Here is a 20,274-nt window from a genome sequence, read left to right on the forward strand (position 1 = left end):
GGAAAAAAAGAGGTCCAATAACACTTCCCCGAGGAAAACCAGAAGTGACTTTAGCTGCATTAGAGATAACATTATCTATGACTACTCTTGGTACCATACCAATCAAAAAGTCATGATCCAGACTAGGATTTTTTATATGTGCCATAGGCTTCTAGCTTTGTGAGTAGTTTACCGTGAGGTACTTGGTTGAAAGCCTTTAGTAAATCTAGAAAATGTGCATCCACTGGAACATTGCTCTTTCCCAAACTAAGACTACCATGAACAAAAAGCACAAATTTTGGCTTGCAGAATTTACCATTTGGGAAACCGTGCTGATTTGTCATCAGTAACTGTTGGCTATCGTGGTGTGTCGCTATTGAACTAGCGATTATATGTTCTATCACCTTGCATGATATGGATGTGAGGGAAATAGATCTGTAATTGCTTGGTTCCTCCTTATCTCCATTTTAAATATATGTAATGTGTTAATTAGCAGTTTACCAGTCCCTGGGAACCTTGTGATTTCTAGATGAGGTGCAATAACCAATGCTAGTTCCTGAAATATATGAGTGGGTATTTGATTCGGCCGGAAGAATATATGAGGGTTAATATTTTTAGCAAATGTACTGTTCCATCTTATGAGATTTCAATTTTGGGTATCAGCTGGCAGAAACAATTTGGTAAGCTATCGGAGCATTGGTGAAGATGCTTTGCAAGATGGGACTTGATAATTAGGGATTTTGCAAACTTCTGGTTACAATTTTGCCTTTATCGTTTTTGAGTGTATTCATTGTAGACTTACTTCCATGAACCTCTCTGATATACAACCAAATTTCTTTCGAATTCTCTTTCAAATTTTCTGCTAATCTTTTCCTTTTGAATTTGGTTAACATTCCAAAATTCCTTCTTGGCATTTGTCGTACATATCATATCAATGATCTCATTTCTTTTGTCAGTACAGATATCATTCCAAGTATTTTTCACCCTGGAATGACATAGCCTTTAACGGTGCATGATTTTCTAACAACCACATAGCACCATCTAGGTTCCGTTTTATCTTCAATAAATTTACTGGTGATGGACTTTGTCAAGGAAGTAATTGTCCTCAGTATTTCAGTGTTTGCTATATTTGTGTGGCAAGTTGATGCCTGGAGTTCTAAGTAAATGGAATGTAATAGTAACTCACAGGTATCTTTTGTCTTTCCCCCATTTTAAAACTGTGTGCTTCAATCAATAGATGGGGCCTTGAAATCTCCACTGATTATAGTGATACTCTGGTTGTTTGTGACAAAAAAATTCCCATTTTTATTATAGCGCAGGCTGAAGGTCAATTGAGGTATCATCATCTCTGCAGGAATGATGCCCCCTCTTGATTTTTGCCTTTTACTCTGTTCAAAATGATCTGATCTGTGATCAATCCTCAGTAGAAGGCTTTTATTTATTTATTTGCATTACCCTAAAAACAGCACTTCTGCCTTTAGATCGGACTTAAAAAAATGATTTAACAATATTACAATTACGTACACCCAAGCCCTAGATGGAGGAAAAACCACCTACAAACAAAAACCAGTGGGAATCGAACCCGCAATCTCTTGGTTGGCAGGCAAGGACGTTACCCCGCCACCACCAGGGTTGGCGGGTTGAATCTCAAGCTTTAAATCAAGTCCTTAGAAGTCCCTTAACTTCTTTGCTTTAAAGTTCATTTATCTGAAGGATTGTAGAAACTCCATGGATACATGGCCCATGGCACCACTGACTCCTACATGAGTCCTGTGTGCAGCTGCCACCCCAACTGCCTTCGTCACTTGGGAAACAACACCACTCAGAATGCACCTGGCCATCAGTTGCTGCCCTTTCCTGGAATGGGAGCATCACACTACTGAACTTATTACTGCCTATCATTAGAATACCTTCCTTCCTGCTCTTATGGTTCCTTTGCGGTAGTGCTCTCACAGGACCAGGCTGGTTGTGATGAATCATTTATATGTATGGCAATTAAGAAACAATAGTGCAGGAGGTTATAACATTAGTAAAATAGTAATTATGCAAGTGTGGATCTATTTCCTGATTTGTGGAGTGGCATGGTCTTGTCAAAGTTAAATTTGAAAAACTGCAAAATTACAAATACCATCCTTATATGATATACACGCGTAAAAGGTATGTACTAAGTAGATTTTATGCTCAGTAAGGTTTTCTACTAACAATTATTAACCTTTGCTCAACTCTAATCTCAATGGCTGAAGTGGCATGCTTGCATTTGACACAGCATCTTGGAAAGTTCTTTGTGGTTGTCCAATGGGTAGAGAATTGAACCATTGGCCATGTGTATGCCTGGGTTCAATTCCCGGGGATGCCTCTGAGCACCCTCATCTCTACCCAAGCTGTGTGTTTTTTGAGCTTCCAAATCTTCCTGGGAAACCATTGGCGGCACAGGGAAAGGCACTAACCCCACTAACTTAATGAGAGAATATCACTCCGTGAGCTCTATACTCACCTACCAAACAAACCTTTGGGTTTTTAAATTACTGGTTACAAATACTATGAAAAACTAACAATCCATCTGATCTGTGTCGAGGTAGATTTGCTGTATTTATTCACATTTACATGAATTTTTATTATAGCATGTATATGACTGCAGCAAGAAGTTTGTCACAGATGATGGAAACTATATATATGACACTCATAGCATGTATGTACGATATTATTTAGATTTTATGCTCAGTAAGGTTTTCTACTAACAATTATTAACCTTTGCTCAACTCTAATCTCATTGGCTGAAGTGGCATGCTTGCATTTGACACAGCATCTTGGAAAGTTCCATGTGGTCATCCAATGGGTGGTGAATTGGACCATTGACCATGTGAATGCCTGGGTTCAATTCCTGGTGATGCCTCTGAGCACCCTCGGCTTCACCTAAGCTATGATTTTTTGACTAACCTCTTGAGGGTAAGAGCTCACTTGAGTGAAATTCTCGTGATGGGGAATTCCTTTCCCAAGTGAGCTCTTACCTTCACTTCTCCAACTAACCTCTGGGTTGGTAACTGGGGTGGTGATTGGTTATAAAAAACTAACAATCCAACTAATCCCAGTGTGACATGAATATGCTGTTTACTCACACATGCATGATTTGTTATTATAGCATGCACTCCACGGCATTATCTGGTTTAGCTATACTTATTGGGAATCTATCCATTAACGACTATGCCAATCAGAATCTGAATTGGATGAACCCAGAGTTAGGATTTGCAGTATGTCCAGCGATGGAGAATTATTTCCGTCCACTTTCCTTGTTGCGGGAAATGAATTCACCCAGCCCAATTGGTGTCTTCAGAACAATGGTTAGTATCTTTGAACTTTCAATGCATGCATAAATATAACTTTTCTGTATTATTACATTTATGCCAGTGCATTTAATCCCACATATGATCACCTCACTGCTATTATCATTGTGTCCTCCCTACCCATAATATAATTCATTGTCACAGTTTCAAAGAAAGCTGAGGGAAGTGCTGCTAAAACAACTTAATTTGAGTCCACTATTGTATATCAATTGCTAAATCCTTTCCCCAGTTGTTAGTGGCTAGCTTACAATCCACTTGGTGCTTTTTGAAATCTACATATGTAGTTATGCATAGCCCAATGATGTTCTTCTAATATTGGAGCTTCTAATCTATATGCTTTCATGAGAAGCTGGTTTTTCATTCTCTCTATACTGTTTTGTCTCATAAATTCCCAAGTATCTCATGTTACACTCATGTGCACTACATTAATTCTTATCATGACATTCCTATGTCATTTCCAAATGGGAAGTACTTATCTTCTGGGGGATTGGGATGGTGCGGTGGCTAAGGTACTGGATTCCCCCCATATTACCTCGGTTTGATTCCTGGTGCCGGCAGATATTTTTCAGTGGCATCCCAATTCTACTTGAGGTGCTTTGTAGGAGGGCCCTTGGAGTGAGTACCCTGTCCGTCGGATGGGACGTTATGCTCCAGACCCCTTGGTGCCTTTCGTGAAGAGTAGGCTAATGCCAACACCGTGTTTCCCTTAATCCTTTTCTGTCCATCCCTAATGGCGCAAATGATCTCTGCTGTTGGTCGCCCTCCTAAAACTACTACTGCTAGTACTTCTTGCACTGCTATTTTTCTTCCTTGGAAAAGCTTTCATTTTATTATGTACTCCACATGCTAACATAAATCTTTCATTCAGAATCCAAAATCCCTCAAGTCTATTGAGCAGTATTTAACAAATATTCTACTAAGGTGGTCAAACGAATGAATTTTTCAGTTTCAACTTTCTCGTCAGTCATACATTCGATCCCCTTATTAAAGGGCCTCCTGTATATCAATTAGGCTTTCAGCTATAAATACTGTATTGACAGCATACAGGAGAAGAAGTATTATTACATGTCCAATTTTCATGCCTGACTTATCTGTGTGTCGGACCTCTCACACACGTATCCAAAAACCATCGGAACAATTGTGTCAACATAGTTCATCCATGTTTCTCACCATGCTTAATTTCAAAGTTGGCTGACTGAAGCATAATGAAAAATAACTGGGACACTCTAGGACCTGAATGTGATTTTTATGTGCTTTAGGTAATATCACAGGAGAAGCTCCGTTCTTGCTAATCAAACTGAACTAAGTGCTGATGGCTATGGTTATGATTATCATGTAGACAAGAACACATGTACTCTTTTTTTCTCTTCTCTTCATTTTAGTTTTGATTTGCGATATATTCTTGTAACTTTTGGATGTATCATCTCTGCTGTTTCTAAAATGTGTCATCTTTGAATATTGATTGATAGCTGATGTGGGGTGGGGCTTCAGAAGGAGTGCACTTAGACCCCTTGTCCAATTGTGCCCATCCATGTTTAATTTGCCCGCCACGTGCGGACAGGGATATATCTCCCATTATAGCCCAACATTGCTTAACTTTGGTGATGTAGTGGGAACCAGTATGTCAGTGTTTGCAGGTGCTTGCCCCATCTTTGCCCCAAGTTTTCTTCACAGGTTTCTTACTTAAATAATTTTAATCCAATTGTACTAACCAGTGTATTATTTTATCTTTCAGGTTGCCCCTAATGCAAGCTCCCAGATGGCATACTCCTCGACATCGCTAATATCTCCTGGTCCCCAAGGTTGCCAAATGGTCAGTGCACTTTCCCTGAAATGAATTGATGGAACACATTTTGTCCTATGAACTGGCATGATATTTGGTTTTGGTGGCAATATTAATTCATATCAATTTATCAATAAGCATTGAAAATATTCTTTCTTAAGATGCTAGAGAGGAGGAATACATTACTCCTCCTACGTCACTACCAAAAGTTAATAGACCTCACTATGAGGATAATATGTTAGATGGAAAGGTCTGTTGGCCTGTGGGTGAAATAAATGTTGAAGAGGGTATATATTTGTTTACTTGAATATTTAAATCATTCACTCTTTCAATTTATTCGAAATCAGTCAATTATCATGTGGGTCAAAATGTACTTATGCACTGTGGATTTTTTGCCTAAGAAAATGAAAATAATAATGTGTCTTAGTCTAAAATTTCAACTGTTGCTGGTTTTCAATGTAATACCAGAGGTCACAAATGAAGCCAGGCTATGAGGGGAAAGAGGTATGTGGAGTGCAAGTCTTTAAACATGTACACAGATATAATTAAACCTCAATTTCTGGGCTATTCTTGTAGCCATTGTTTGGGCACTGTGGATATGAGAATTGGCCCTCATTATTAATAGGTTTGGTACATTTAATTATTCAATCTGATTTATTATTTCCCTATTATGAGAAATAATATCGGAAGCATGGAAATTCTCTTGCCCAATAAACTTGGTGATTTATTTTCTTGCATTGATGTCGTAAAGTCAAGTAGTGTGTGTCATTCAATAGGTCCTTCGGGAAAAAATATTTTGGTTAGATGTCTTTTTATTTTTAGTGTAAACTCCTTTTAGCTCAATACACTTTCCCTAGGATTTCATTGCCGTAAAGTCAAGTAGTGTGTGTCATTCAATAGGTCCTTAGGGAAAAAATATTTTGGTTAGATGTCTTTTTATTTTTAGTGTAAACTCCTTTTAGCTCGATACACTTTCCCTAGGATTTCATTAACTGTTTAAAGCCATCCAAAAAAAAATAGGTATCAGGAAGGTCTTCAGAATAGACATCTATGTTGGCAAAGACCTCATTCAAATTCGTACCTCATTCAATGTTAATTGTTTTCCGCTGAGCCATTTGTTCTAGTTTGAAAATGATAAAAGTCAATAGGGGCCAAATCTGGTGAATACCATGCAAGTTGTAATAATTCTGGCTTTAATTCTATAATTTTTACCATAAAAACTGCACAGATGTGCATCTGTGCATTTTCTCGATAGATGATAATTTTTTTGTTGGTAAATGAGGATTTTTTATATATTTCTTCAACCAGTGCAATAATGATGCAGAATACTCTGCATTTATCATCTTTCCTTTTTGCTACTTTTTGCTTAACTAATTGATTTAGGTGATTCTATATGCATCCCCAAAAACCATGGCCATCAACTTTTCATGATGATGTCAACATCTTCGACTTTTTCAGAGCTGGATCGCCTCTGGAAACCCTCTGTTTCTGCTATTCCTTTTTCTCTAAAGTGTAGTGATGTATTCATATATCATCCACAGTTATTTATTGATGCGGAAACTCGTCCATATTGCCCCAGAAAATCACCAAACCAGCCTCCAAATCAAGCACACGATTGTGTTTATATCTACCAACAGCAATTATGGCATCCATCTTGCAGAGATTTTTTTCGCACTGAGTTTTTTGTGTAAAATTGAAAACACTGTATCGTCTGATATAAAATGTGGCCTTAAATATTTCATGATCTTTGTTTTGTTGTTCACTCAAAATCAAGTTTTGGATTTTGTCAATCATTTTTGAGGAATTCACTTTCCCTGGACGTCCTGAAAAATGTTAATCATTTGTTGATGTATGGTCTTGTTTAAACTCATTTACCCGACCGTAAAGTCCCAAACACTTGAGCAGATGTGCCAGGAGCTTCATCCGACTCGGCTCTGATCTCTTTCTGTTACACCTTTTAAATAGAAGTTTTTAACCACCACACAACATTGTTTTTTCATTTATCTTAGTAAGAAAAAAACTTGTTGCTTCAATCATCTATGAAAATGAAACCACGGGATACATGTTACTGAACTTTAACTACAGTGTAGTTGTAGATGAGGCTTAATGAAAGCAAACTTTCAAAGCATTTGACTTTTATTAAAAGTGAGTTTGGGTAGTGGGTTGCATTGAGAGTGTTGACTGTCATGTGTAATTTATGGGTTTTGCATAAATTAATCCCTGCAGAACATACATTCCAATACTATTCACAGAAAAAATTTGCAATGCATTAGCTGTTTTCTTTAGTATAGTTCATTGTGTCATGTAGTGCATTCAGTCATTAAGAAACAACACATTTTTGGCTTCAACAAGGCCTTACATTTGTCCCAAAGCCTTATTGTCTTTGTGCAACCTACGCAGCGCAACAGTAACAACTTTGCTCCAAACTTATGACTCATTCTGTTTCAATGCCTCAACTTATTTTATTGGACAGAGCTAGTCATTACATTTTGTCCATGGAATCTTAGTCATTGTCCAGTGGATAACCATTGCCGGGATGCATCACTGAATATCCCAGCATCATATTGAAATGTAATGAAATAATTGACTTTGTAATTCCACACACTTTATTTAAAAAACACGACCCAGGTTTCGACATTGAACGTCATCATCAGGTGGTCCTCATAGAAGCACGCTGGCTATAATATACCTTCTGATCATAGGAGGGGGGGGTTGGTCAGAGAGGGAGGTTGGAGGGGTAAAAAGGTTACAATGTAGCTGGGAAGAAAAGAGAATTACATTTTTGATTTAGAAGAGTGGTAGGTCTAGGAGTGGGGAGTGGGAGGGATACAAAATTTCGTTGGCAAGATCATCTTTCCAACGGACACATTTCAAAATTTCTAACTGCTCCAAAGCATCGAGCCTTTGACCTTTTTCTTCAAAATGAATAATTTTTGTCACAAAGTCACTTTTGTGGTCACTTTCGATGAGGTGCTTTGCAAAGAGGGATGTTATGTTCTTATTTTTTACAGATGCTTGGTGTTCTTTAATCCTTTCTTTAAATTTCCGTCCTGTTTGCCCAATATACTTTGTGCTACAATCTGAGCACTTTAACTCATACACTCCACTCCTCTCGTTTTGGGGAATTTGTCTTTAGTGTGAGATCTTAAGGCATGAACGACTGTAAAAGGCACATTTAATTTTTTCTTTAGGAAAACTTTTAATTACTTTTTGAGAAATAGTCCCAAGATATAGTATTCTCCGCCATTTGACAGTGGGATCTTTTACAAGTTCGGGGTTGTAAATGTGGCTTAAGGCTATTTTTGTAAGTTTATTCCGGTAAAGTTTATTTATTAGATCTTCTGAATAACCATTGTTTACTGCTAACGTTTTAATTACATTAAGTTCCTTATTTACATTGAATTTTGACATAGGGATAGCGGTTAAACGGTGGATCATTGCATGAAATGCCGAAAGCTTTTGGGTGAAGCAATGCCTTGAAGAGGAATTAATTAATTGGTCTGTATACATTTCTTTCCTAAAAATGGAATACTGTAACCCGTCTTTGTCTTTAGAAATGTATAGGTCGAGGAAATTCAGGGAACCTTTTTCCTCTTTTTCAAACGTGAATTGTACATTAGAATTGATAGAATTTAGATGTGCCAGAAACTGATCTAGTTGCCTATCAGAACCTGTCCACACACAGAAGACATCGTCTACATATCTTTGCCAACAAAATACATTATTAATGAGAGGGTGAGCTGAGGAGAACAAAACTTTTTCAAAATTGTCCATATACATATCGGCCAGGAGTGGGGACAAGGGCGAGCCCATGGCTAAACCATTGGGTTGTTGGAAATAGGTACCATTAAAAATGAAATAATGTTGGGAAACACATGTCTTAAGTAATACACAAAGTTCACTTGTAACTGGCACTGGGATGGATTTCCGGATGAGGATGTCTTCGGCAAGATTCACTGGTTCCATGGGTGGCACGCTGGTGAAAAGGTTGCATACATCAAAGGAAACAAGCATGCACTTTTTCGGGATGACCTTTTTCATAAGTTTGTTGACAAGGTCCAAGGAATTCACTACACCATATTCCATGGAAAATTTGGAAACCTCCCTGAAGAGTACATTAAGCCTTTTCGCTAGTATGTGGTTGGGAGCTGACATATTTGATACTACAGGCCTGATCGGAATCCCATTTTTGTGGACTTTAGGTAGCCTGAAAAACCGTGGTGCTGAGGGATTCATTTGCACTAGTTTCAACATTTCACAACTTTTGAATAACGTGTCACAAGATTTAATCACTTTCTTAATTTCTTGTTGAAACTTGGGGGTTGGGTAAAATAAAGTGTGTGGAATTACAAAGTCAATTATTTCATTACATTTCAATATGTTATGCAAATTCCACAAAGTTACGCCTGAGACAACAAATCTCAGCATCATCTTAGGGAATTCTAAGTGTATGAGAAATATAGCACCTGTGTCCTAATCTCTGTACTGCCAGAATGAATCTATTCACTAACTGGTTGGGAGCCATTCATACCCCTAATTAAGCTTCATATTCACAAGCCTTGGAGCATGTCTTTGCAGATGGTGTATATTGTTATGACATGAATTCTATTCTTGGCTATCTCTCGGCAGTGAACTGTTATTTTTCTCCCTTATTGTTGCTGACCAGATTCATTAATGCGCTCCCCAAAACGCTTAATACAATTTTGTTATTTAATTTCCTGTGTATTATAAATAACATTAAGTTTCTTGATGGCACTAACTATGATTACAACAAGGCATTGGGAAATAATTAAAAGAATGGTAGCACAGAGCTTAGTCAGTACTGCTTTATTGACTGGCTACCAGATAATAATTGCCGGGCTTTGTGCTACTGGAAAATGCAGTTTTCATAAAAATTTCAGCGATTGTGAATAGAAATGCAAAATAGGAGTTAGTTAGCACATGAGCGATTTACAAATGAAATATTGTACTTGTAAATCTAAAGTAAATATGTGAGCTAATTGAGGAATTAAGGTGGATTCACAGTATACATATTTACCACATAAATTATGTGCTAACTTTGCCTTAGTCAAGCCTATGCATATCGAGTGAATATACTGCATGACAGGAAAGACATCAAAAGCAGGATTGCTTTGGAAATAAGTAACTTTTTGTTCATGTATTGTTGGTATAATTGAAAAATATGAAATTGTCCTCTTCATGTAATGGATGGATAAATTCATTTGACGAAACTCATTGCTCAACTTATTACATCTAAGAAAATTGTTATAAATTTTGGAGCAAATGAAAGAGGAGTGCTAGGTATTTTCCACCAACTTTTTATTTCATACAACTAGCTTTTACGCATAGGCATCATCAGGTATTGGAGGAATATGCCTATACATTTCAACTAGTGGTACCAAATTAAATGTTCATGGAAAATACCTAGTATTCTTCTTTCATTCAGACTGAATTTCCGCATAGCCTTGCTTGATACCTCATAGTTTAAAATTTTTAAATGTCTGTAAGAAAGTATGGAGAAAAAACATGCTAATGGAATTTCTCAATAAATAAATTGCATTTTTCATCAGATGTAATTGCAGTTTGTCATTTTAATGTTGTTAATTAAACCATACCTTGTTTGTAGGTGTACAAAGCCACATCTTCCGCCAGATCTGGACCAGGTGATGTGTGTGAAATACACGATTCAGTGTACAATGGAAGCAGTGGGACAAAAAGAAGGCGGACTGGAAGGCACTACCGCAACAGAAGCCACATAGTGGAACAAGGGGACAATTTAATGCCCGGTTTCAGAGAGCATAAAGTGGGACTCTCTAACATCGGAAATGGTAAAAATTATTTTAAGAGGAAGTAGAATTAAAGAGAAAAAAAAGTTGGAGCATTGTAGACAAGATGAAGTTTTGTGAGAATTTAAATTTAGGGTCCATCCATGTCACTAATATGGTTTGTGAATTTGGTATAACTGAGCTGACTGTCTGATCTGTAAAGGATTAAATCGAGGTATTTTCTCTCAAACAAGGTGAATTGCCAGCTAAATTATTTTTGCTTGCAGAAATATAATTTTTGTGAAAAAAGAGAATCTGGTGAAGTCATGAGTGCTGATAGTGATGCAGTTGAACCATTTAGGTTCAGATTGCTTTGATGCCCTGATGGCTGAATATGATTTACAATTATGTCAAATGTATAATGCAGATAAAAAGAGTTCTGCAAGGGCGAACAAACTCAACATTTGAAAACATGTCACTGGTCCCTGAACTCAATTTTGCCAAATCTGGCATAATTTGTAATAGAGCTGTCCTGAATTACTTGGAGTACTTCACACAGATGAGAATAAGTTGCCTTAAAAAATTCTCGTCGAACATGCAAGATGCATCCAAGGTTGTCCTGTAGGCGCCTAAATTGATCAGATATAGAGAGTAGAACATCTGAAAGGGTGTTCGAATGCATTGGGCAGCAAGAGGGTGCAAATTTAGGCACTTATTTTGACCCTCGTATTTAAGTTACAATAAATGTATTCTTGTTACACCATATTGCAACCCCATAATTTCAAGTACTAGAAGCGAGACAACTAGCAGAAGAATAATAGCCATAGCAGGAGTGTATTATACTGGTATATGTTGGTTACATTAACATTGGTTATCTCTTCGAGAGAGTACACTTATACTCGTTGAAAAAAATGAAAGACTTTATAAACACAAGGTAGGAAAAAGCAGAGCTTTCTTTTAGGCTAGAGAAATGTGAACTCTTCCATATGAATGTAGTTTAATTCTACTAATAACTTAATTTTATCAAGTTGTTGGATACAGATAATTGAAATGTAGAGGTAAGAACATATTTCTTTGCTTGATGCTTTATTTCATGACTAAGAACATTATCAGTGTTTGTAGCCATGCCTCTTTTGTGTGCTTATTAAAACTTATTAATACTACTGAAAATAATTTTTAAGTGTAATGTTGTGTTTTGAGAGTGTAAGCAATAAGTAATGCCCTTGGTAAAAATATAGTTGTCTGCATGAATTTAACTGGTTAATCATAGGTCGTTCACCAAACCTTTGCAGGAGTCACTGTTTAACGTCCAAGCTTTCAAACTCAAGCTGCCTTTTCATTAGGCGCTTAACATTTAGGCACCTAAAACCATGCTGCCTAATGTCTAATCAGTTAGGATGCAGCTGCCGTCTTCTGAGAAGGAATGAAATTATATGTTATTTACTTAGCTTCCTTTTGAGTCACTTAACCATTCTGTGCCTAAATGAAAACATGTGGTACCCTTAAAACAGTGAGATTTGTATTCACACATACAGTCCATGGTAGATTCATAAAGAGTGGCATGATTTAAGTAGTTTAAACCAAATTGGTAATAAATCTTAAATGCTCCAAGTGGTACAGCCTTTTCTCTCTTTCCTTATATTAGCAACCTCTTGTGGGATGGTTTTATTTTCTTTGACTATTTCAGATATATTTCATACCCTTTATTTAATTTCCGCTTCAAAAATTTCTCTGGAAATAAAACAGCCAAACAGTTTGTAGCAGGTGAGTGCTGGTGCCTACTGAATCTCTTCTCAAGTTTGTCCTAAATTTACTTTGTAGAATGCATACCAGAGGCAGATTCCATAAGGAAAACTTAATTAGAAATGGTCACTAATGTACTCCAATTTATTGCCAAGGATTTTTTTTGAATAGGCCTCATTTTACTTCTATATTCCTCTATTGGATTACCTACTGAAAAAAAATAGAATGCTTTCATTGTTAAGTGTCTAGCTCAGCAATTTATTTTTACAATGATTTAAATTTACCTGTAGTTTTCACAATTTTACACCAAAGTTTTAAAAGCAAACACGTTTCTTTGTGCTCACCCATAGTCTTAAGGGCTCCAATATTGGGTGATGCACTAAATTTTCAGCATAGTAAAACATTGTTACTCAAAATTACTGGGGTACAAGGGGTCCTTACGTTTAATTAATAGCCTTTATTAATGACAGTGCTTCTTGGCAGGAGACTATGAGACTCGTATATCAGTCTCAAAGTTAGGAAAAATAAAATATGCACAAAGTTGTATATTATACAATGATCCCTATCCCCTCGTAGCTAGGATTATTAATTGATAATGCCATTAGATAAAAATCTACATATTTGGATTATGTTATTGTCAGTTGTCAAGGACTCACAGAACTCTAAACTGAAGTTATGAAATGAATCAATAGCATCAATAGTAACTTTCAGTTGAAATTCATAAATATTGCCGACAGGCAATAATTTAATTTCTTGGAAGCATCCAAATTGAGATGCTACCATGAAACTAACCATATTTTCGGCAGTTTTTTTATTATTCTGTGTGAAGCAAACTTATGTATTGGTTCGTTTATAGCTGGCTATGATAATATTTCATCAATCAGCGGAGACATTCTTTTTCACTGGCAATTATATTTACGGTAAAATTACATGGGTAATGTGAAATGCTTATCCCTTTGGGGGAAATTTTTAAAAATAAGGAAATTCTCTGAAAGTACTGTTATCGGGAAATAGCAAATGTTACTTTTATGAATTATAAGCAATGAAGACAGAATAGATCATGGATTAAAACAGACTGTGGAGAGATTTTACATGTTTTTAGTAACCTCGATTGGTCTATAATGATGCTTAACATCTTGCTGTAATAGGAAGTTAATTTGTTTTGCACTAAGGCAGGAGATTTTCAAACCGTGTCCACTTATAGTGCAAAAGTCAGAGGGCAGTGTTCAGCGTAAATCATGCACAGGAATTTCAATTCCCATGAGGTTTACTTTCATTACTTAATTTTTATCCACTTAATTTCTGCAGACCACTGTCAGCTCCTTTGACTGTGAACATCAATCTTTAAATATACAAATATTCACTCATATCACCTTTTAATTTCCAATTCTGACTCTGAAAGTTGTCTTAAGTGCTTTGGAAAGTCTTCAGTGAAGTGAGAATATTTCTTGATATCATGATATTGAAGTGATGTGAGCATTATGCTTGCTATTCTCCTATAACTGTTGTCAATTTCTCTTCTTTGGGTGGGCTTTTTTGTGGTGGTATATGAAGTCAAATTTTCTAATAATCGAAGCACTTAACACAATTTAGGGAACGTGCGAGGCCCTCCACAACACCATTTTTATTTAAAAGTTTTGTGAAAAAATCTCATCACTCTATTTGAAATATTAATTATCAAGTACTAATTCTGTTTTACTAATCTGTTTTTATTATTATTGGCATGCTGCCTTGAAGGTAGTTATTGGATGGTCACAATTATAATTTAATTGTGCAACAATATATTTATTTGCATCTCCTAACAAAAAACACGACCTGACATCAAATACTACAGTAAGTCCCTCTTTCATTGTTGGTACTTCCTCCTTACCTTCATAGCAACTAACATGCCTGTCAGTGCTATTCCTTGCCTAACATTCTCCGCTCTATCACTGCCTTCAACATCCCATTCCCAATCAAAATACTTTGAATGCATCTTTCCTGCCTCCTTTGGATTTCTCCCAACAATCCTCTCTCCTTCTCCGTTATGCCCAGCACTTTCTCATTTGTGTTCGTTACTGTCTGTTTCACCTTTTCCGTTCTTTTCTCCACCCTCATTTCAAAAGCCTACAACTTATGCCTGTCATCTTGCTTCAGTGGCCGGGATTCCACGCCATAGAAAACATACTCAATATGGAAGTTTTGATTAACTGTTTCGAACTTAGCTGTCCACTTTCTTGAATACTGCCTAGCCTTTTTTTTTTACATTTATTCTCATCCCATGCCTATCACACTGACTTTCCGATGCAGTCAGCATTGTTGGCTGACTAGCAAGCTAAAGCTTGATCATAAACAAACCGAACATGGATTCCCAGCCATCTTTCTTTCTTGCCTCCAGTTCTGCCCATACTATTTCCTCAACATTTACATTGAAAAACACCGGCAATAATGGACACCCTTACTCCTTTTTCTAACACAGCCCATCCCAACTCTCCATCTGCTACTTGCACCAGCAAGAGGGTGCAAATTTAGGCACTTATTTTGACCCTCAGATTTAAGATACAATAAATGTATTCTTGTTACGCCATATTTAAATTGAGTAAAATATTGAATATTGAGTAAAATTGATGAATTCATTGCAGAAAATAAAGAGTATATTGGAGGGATACTAGACTTATTTGCAAAATCAACATGCGACCTACTGGTCGCATGTTGATTTTGCAAATAAGTCTAGTATCCCTCCAATATACTCTTATTTTCTGCAATGAATTCATTAATTTTACTCAATTGTCAAATACTTTCTTGAAATCTACTAGATAAACAAATACATCCCGATTATATTCTATGATCCTCTCTATTAGTGACCTCATTACTGCTCTAGCATCATGCATGCCTTTCCTATACCTGAACTCCAACTTATCATCCCCCAATATTGGTTTGCTGTGCTCTCCATCATCTTATTGATGATACTGAGAACTAATTTAGGTTGCGTGGGAAATCAAATTATTTTTTCTGTGGTCCTTACATGACGTAGCCTTGTCCTTTTTCAGAATAGGAGTTAAAACTGATCTAATGAATTCTTTAAGCCAATTTCCTCCCTCCTAAATGGTATGAATAAGTCCATAAAAACTCTTTGTCCCACATTCTCCTAAAGCTTTTAGTAGTTCTTCGGCTGTATTATCTACCCCCATACCTTAATTGATTTCAATTTCCTCAGTGCCATTTCTATCTCGCCTTTGAGTAACACTCAGAGGGCCTGGGCTCAAATCTCGGCGATGTTGAATATTTTTCAGTGGTATCTCGATCCCTACTTTAGGTGCTTTATGGAGGGCATTTTGAGTGAGTACGCCATCCATCGAATGGGACGCTGCAGCTCCCTTGGTGCCTTTTGTTAAGAGTAGGCTAATGCTAATGCCAGGTTTCTCTCCACCCTTCATTCTTTCCTGTCCATCCCTAATGGTGCAAATGACCCCAGCTGTCGGTCGCCTCCCCTAAATACTACTGCTATTGAGTAAGCCGGGATCTAAGCTATCCACATTTACATCTTACTCTCTTTTGATGTACAAGCTTGGTGGCCTAATGTCTGTGCCATATAGGTTCTAAATGTGTTCTTTCCATATCTCTTCAATATTCTCTAGTTCATTTAATGATTTTCCTGACTTACCTTTGATTGTTCACAATGATTTTCTCTTTTTTACCTCCTGAATTCAACCCTTCCTTTGTGAAGTTTCCATATCCTCTCACTGCCTCTTTCACCTTGCTTCTTTCTCATTGTTTGCATCCCATCACATGACCCTCTGGAGCAAATCTGGGTTGTCACGGACAGTCCAGCACCTCATTAGCAATGTTAATGTGTTTCTGTTTTTGGTCGAAATTGAGCAACTGTGGTACCAATTTTGTGGCGACCCGTATCATGCCCAAATCATTGGTAATGGCACGAGCCAATCGATATGTTTAGGTCCTCAGCAACTTCTCTAACAGTGATTCGACGATTGGCCAATACTATTTTCTTCACTTCATCAATGTTCACGTCTATTATTGACGTGCTTGGGTGTCCGGCACGCTCTTTGTCCTTCGCATCCTCTCAGCCCTCTGAGAACATTTTGCACCACCGATAAACGTTGCTTCAGTCCAAGGTAGCTTCTCCATATGCCACAGTCAATATTCGGAATGCACAGTCAGCATTCAGAATGCACTTAGCCCCTTCCACTTCAATTTATTTTCTGAATATCGTGCTCCTATCCTCTATTTATTTTTTTCTGTGGCTTTTTAAAAATAGTATGGTAGGTAATGAAATGAAATTTTGTAGTTGGTAATCAACGTAGAATAGTGAAATAAAAAGTTATTATTATGTCATATTGTAAAGTATCTAGTTAAATGATTTTTTTCATCAAGACATTTTTCTTTTGAACTACAACTGCAATAATAATAACATTAAATGTTAACAAAAAAGAAAATTACTTCTGTGTTGTTGAAAAATCTATACATAAAGTTAAAAATTGGGAAATATTTATATTTAAAGTAAGACAACATTATTTTACAATAGATTTGAATACATAATATTATATACATATATATAATTAATAATCAGAGAAAGTATGATACTTCTCAAAACACTCAGGCAAATGTGATGGTACCTGGCAGTGCTTACACTTCCAAATTGTCTTACTTCTGACATAATTTTTAAGCATGCATGGCATCTTTTTGTTGGATGTTGTTTCTTTGCTGTTGATGGGATATTTTCAGGAAAATGAACCCAATTTTTAGCTGGCAATCGGACTGGTATGTCACCATGTGAAGGTCATCCAGGAACATTGTAATCTGGCAGAGTGACCTTGGCCAATAACATCCAAACAGAAACATCCAAACAAAAACTAGTTATACTTTTCTTCTTTTTTTGTTTACTTTCAAGTATAACGTGTAAGAATTAAACAGTGCATTTTCAAAAATATAAAAGAACATTTTATTATATCCTTTCATGAACTTTCTCATCAACGGGAAGCATGCCAGCTCCTCGTTTTGTTTGTCCACTCCTCCCATTCCTCGATTATAATCAATCACACTAGCTGGTTTTGAAATAATATCTTTGCTACCATCTCTCCAACTCTTCTTTTCAATGCTCTCATCATCACTTTCACATACACAATTTATAAGTCTTTTATTCATTGAAGAGTAATTTTCACCACAAATAAAAAAAACGTGGACAAAAACTGAAATTACACCCTGGGACACACTCCGTCTAACCACATGAATGATCGCATTCAAACTATGGTTATCGTGAAGGAACTGCATAGGCACCACCAAGAAATGCGGAGAAGATGACTCATCGTGTAATAGGAACACCCTTTTCGAGAAGGCAAACTCGGTACAAACTTGAGTAGAAACTTGCTAGTCGAAACTTGTAACTCTGTAGTAGAAACTCGATACTTTTATGTGAACACGAAAATGAAAGAAAATAATAATACAGAAGGATGGCTAAACTAACAGTTGGTCAAAGATTCCAAATTGTAGCGTACTTTCACCAATAGTGTTGCCAAAAGTATACCGATGAAAAACTATTTTAAAATTTTTGTATTACAATAGCATTTATCCTTTGAATTCGTAACATGTGTGGAAAAGAATTCAATTGATTCATTTCCACATATCATGGCGATCAAGGAATTAGTTCCTGAGCAAGTGTGATTTAAAATTGCTGCCCAAAAGCAGGATTTTAAAAAGTTGATGAACAAACCCTCTTCCCGTAAAAACATCGAGAACACAGCTATTGCTACTCGTAGAAAATCATTTTATTACTTCCAGTGCATCATATTTCATGAAATATGAGTTCTTTATGTACAGAAGTGATGTTTTAATATATTTAAACTTTCAAAATAATTATATTGTTCCCCTAAATAATGCTAAAATTATGAATATCTGATGACGAGCTACTCTCGTCATTGTGCAATTTGGCATCAGAAGTTATGGACGAGCTAGACTCGTCATTTCAGCGCAAGGGGTTAATTTTGTTTTTCACACAAAATTTGATACAGATTCTCTGATCCATTTTTGGGAACAGGCAAAAATCAAAGACAAGCCAAAACAGTTTGTCAACAATTAACTGAACATTCAAAATGGCCGAACTTTTCGGCATAAGTGAGAGACATAAGTACCAACATAAAACCACAAAAAAATCAAATATACGTGACCTGCAAAAGTTCAAAATTCGTGATACGTTTTGAACAGACCTCGTATGTCCTCAAAACTGATCATATGCCACGTTGACTTCTTCTTCCCTTTGATTGCTTGGTGGATTGTAGACTTGTTTGCTACATTATCACCAGAATAATGGGCAGATATGCCATGGAACTACAAGTTAATGGAAAAATCTATCAATTGTAGGATTTAAACACCTGTCCTACAACCAAAGTTCTCTCCCACTAACTCAATATGGTCCTGCCAATCAATCAATCAATGGAAAAGTTTCTGGGATTGAGGGCTGCACTACGTCCTGTTGTCCTTCTCTTTCTGTTCCATTGCTTATTTTTTCAGAGGTATCTCGATCCCTGCTTGAGGTGCTTTGTGGAGGGCACTTTGAGTGAGTACGCCGTCCGTCGGATGGGACGTTAAGCCGCGGACCCCTTGGCGCCTTTCGTAAAGAGTAGGCTAATGCCGACGCCGGGTTTCTCTCCACCCTTCATCCTTTCCTATCCATCCCCTATGGCGCAAATGACCTCAGCTGTCGGTCGCCTCCCCTCAAAACTACTACTACTCCATTGCTTATTGGCTTTGAAACATTTTTTTCAGGTATTTCCCCATTATCCATGGAGCCTCTCACTCATTTCTCTAATTGTTTGCTTATTCAAGCAAAGGTTCATTATATCATCTCATTGTTTCAGAAAGTCATGTAAAACTTTTTAAATTTTTTATATATTTGCCTCATTTGAATACTTTTTAGTCTTCCAAATAGGTATGTAAATTTATGTGATGATAATATTTCCATCTAAAGTAAAGGATTTACCTTTGTATCCCAAGCTGCTCAGTTCCTTGGGAGTTGCTTATGCGTAGCTTAGGTTCCAATTTCTGTGGATTAATCTAATGCAGCTGAGCTGAAGTCAATAGAAGCTTATGGCATAAATTTGTCATCCAAAAAAACAAATTATTCAATGATGTTGGTAGAAACCTAACCAAATCATGTTTTAGATATTCTTTAGATAGGTGTTCTTCATCAAATTCAGATTTGCACTTATTCTTCTGAACTTTGAGGTATACCCATGATCATGATCTCATTGTTACAGGTTTAATAATCGGCCTTTAGCTAAGGATCTTATCTAATCTGTTAGGTTAGTTTCTATTTATATAAATACTTGTTTTTTTCCTTTTTAGATGAAGTATCTGAATTTGTTGAAGAATATCAGCGAAAAGCTCCCTGGCATACAGAATCATCAAATGCTGCTCCCTGGCCAGATTACACGGAAAGAGGACATCACATGGCATTTATAACCAGCCCCACGTCCCCTGCTTTGTTGTCCTCAAGGCCAGGTCGTGTATGGAAGTACATTCCAAGGAGTAGATCAAATGGTACTTCTACTGCAGCCAGAGTTTATCCAGAGGAAATCAATAGACAAGGTCCCACAACTTCCAGGTATCATTTTATGTATTTAAAACCCTCTGGTTCACCTCATTCTATAAAAATATTTTGGGTGTA

General features: G+C 36.8%; 1 protein-coding gene across 4 annotated transcripts in view; it reads left to right on the top strand.

The window, feature by feature from the left end:
• LOC139686100 (uncharacterized) overlaps positions 1-20,274 on the top strand; it is a 32,493-nt gene that overhangs the window by 2,061 nt on the left and 10,158 nt on the right. The window contains exons 2-5 of one of the 4 annotated variants that reach the window (XM_071583268.1): positions 3,192-3,317; positions 5,056-5,133; positions 10,730-10,931; positions 19,953-20,147. In XM_071583268.1, coding sequence (XP_071439369.1) covers positions 3,204-3,317; positions 5,056-5,133; positions 10,730-10,931; positions 19,953-20,147 — 589 coding nt within the window. In that variant the 5' untranslated portion in view covers positions 3,192-3,203. Of the gene's footprint in view, positions 1-2,958; positions 3,318-5,055; positions 5,134-10,729; positions 10,932-19,952; positions 20,212-20,274 lie in introns of those variants that run through there. The other 3 variants (XR_011700294.1, XM_071583267.1, XM_071583269.1) reach the window with 3 other exon arrangements.

Source organism: Hetaerina americana, unplaced genomic scaffold, assembly GCF_022747635.1.
Source record: "Hetaerina americana unplaced genomic scaffold, ioHetAmer1.1.p SCAF_13, whole genome shotgun sequence".
Lineage (NCBI taxonomy): Eukaryota > Metazoa > Arthropoda > Insecta > Odonata > Calopterygidae > Hetaerina > Hetaerina americana.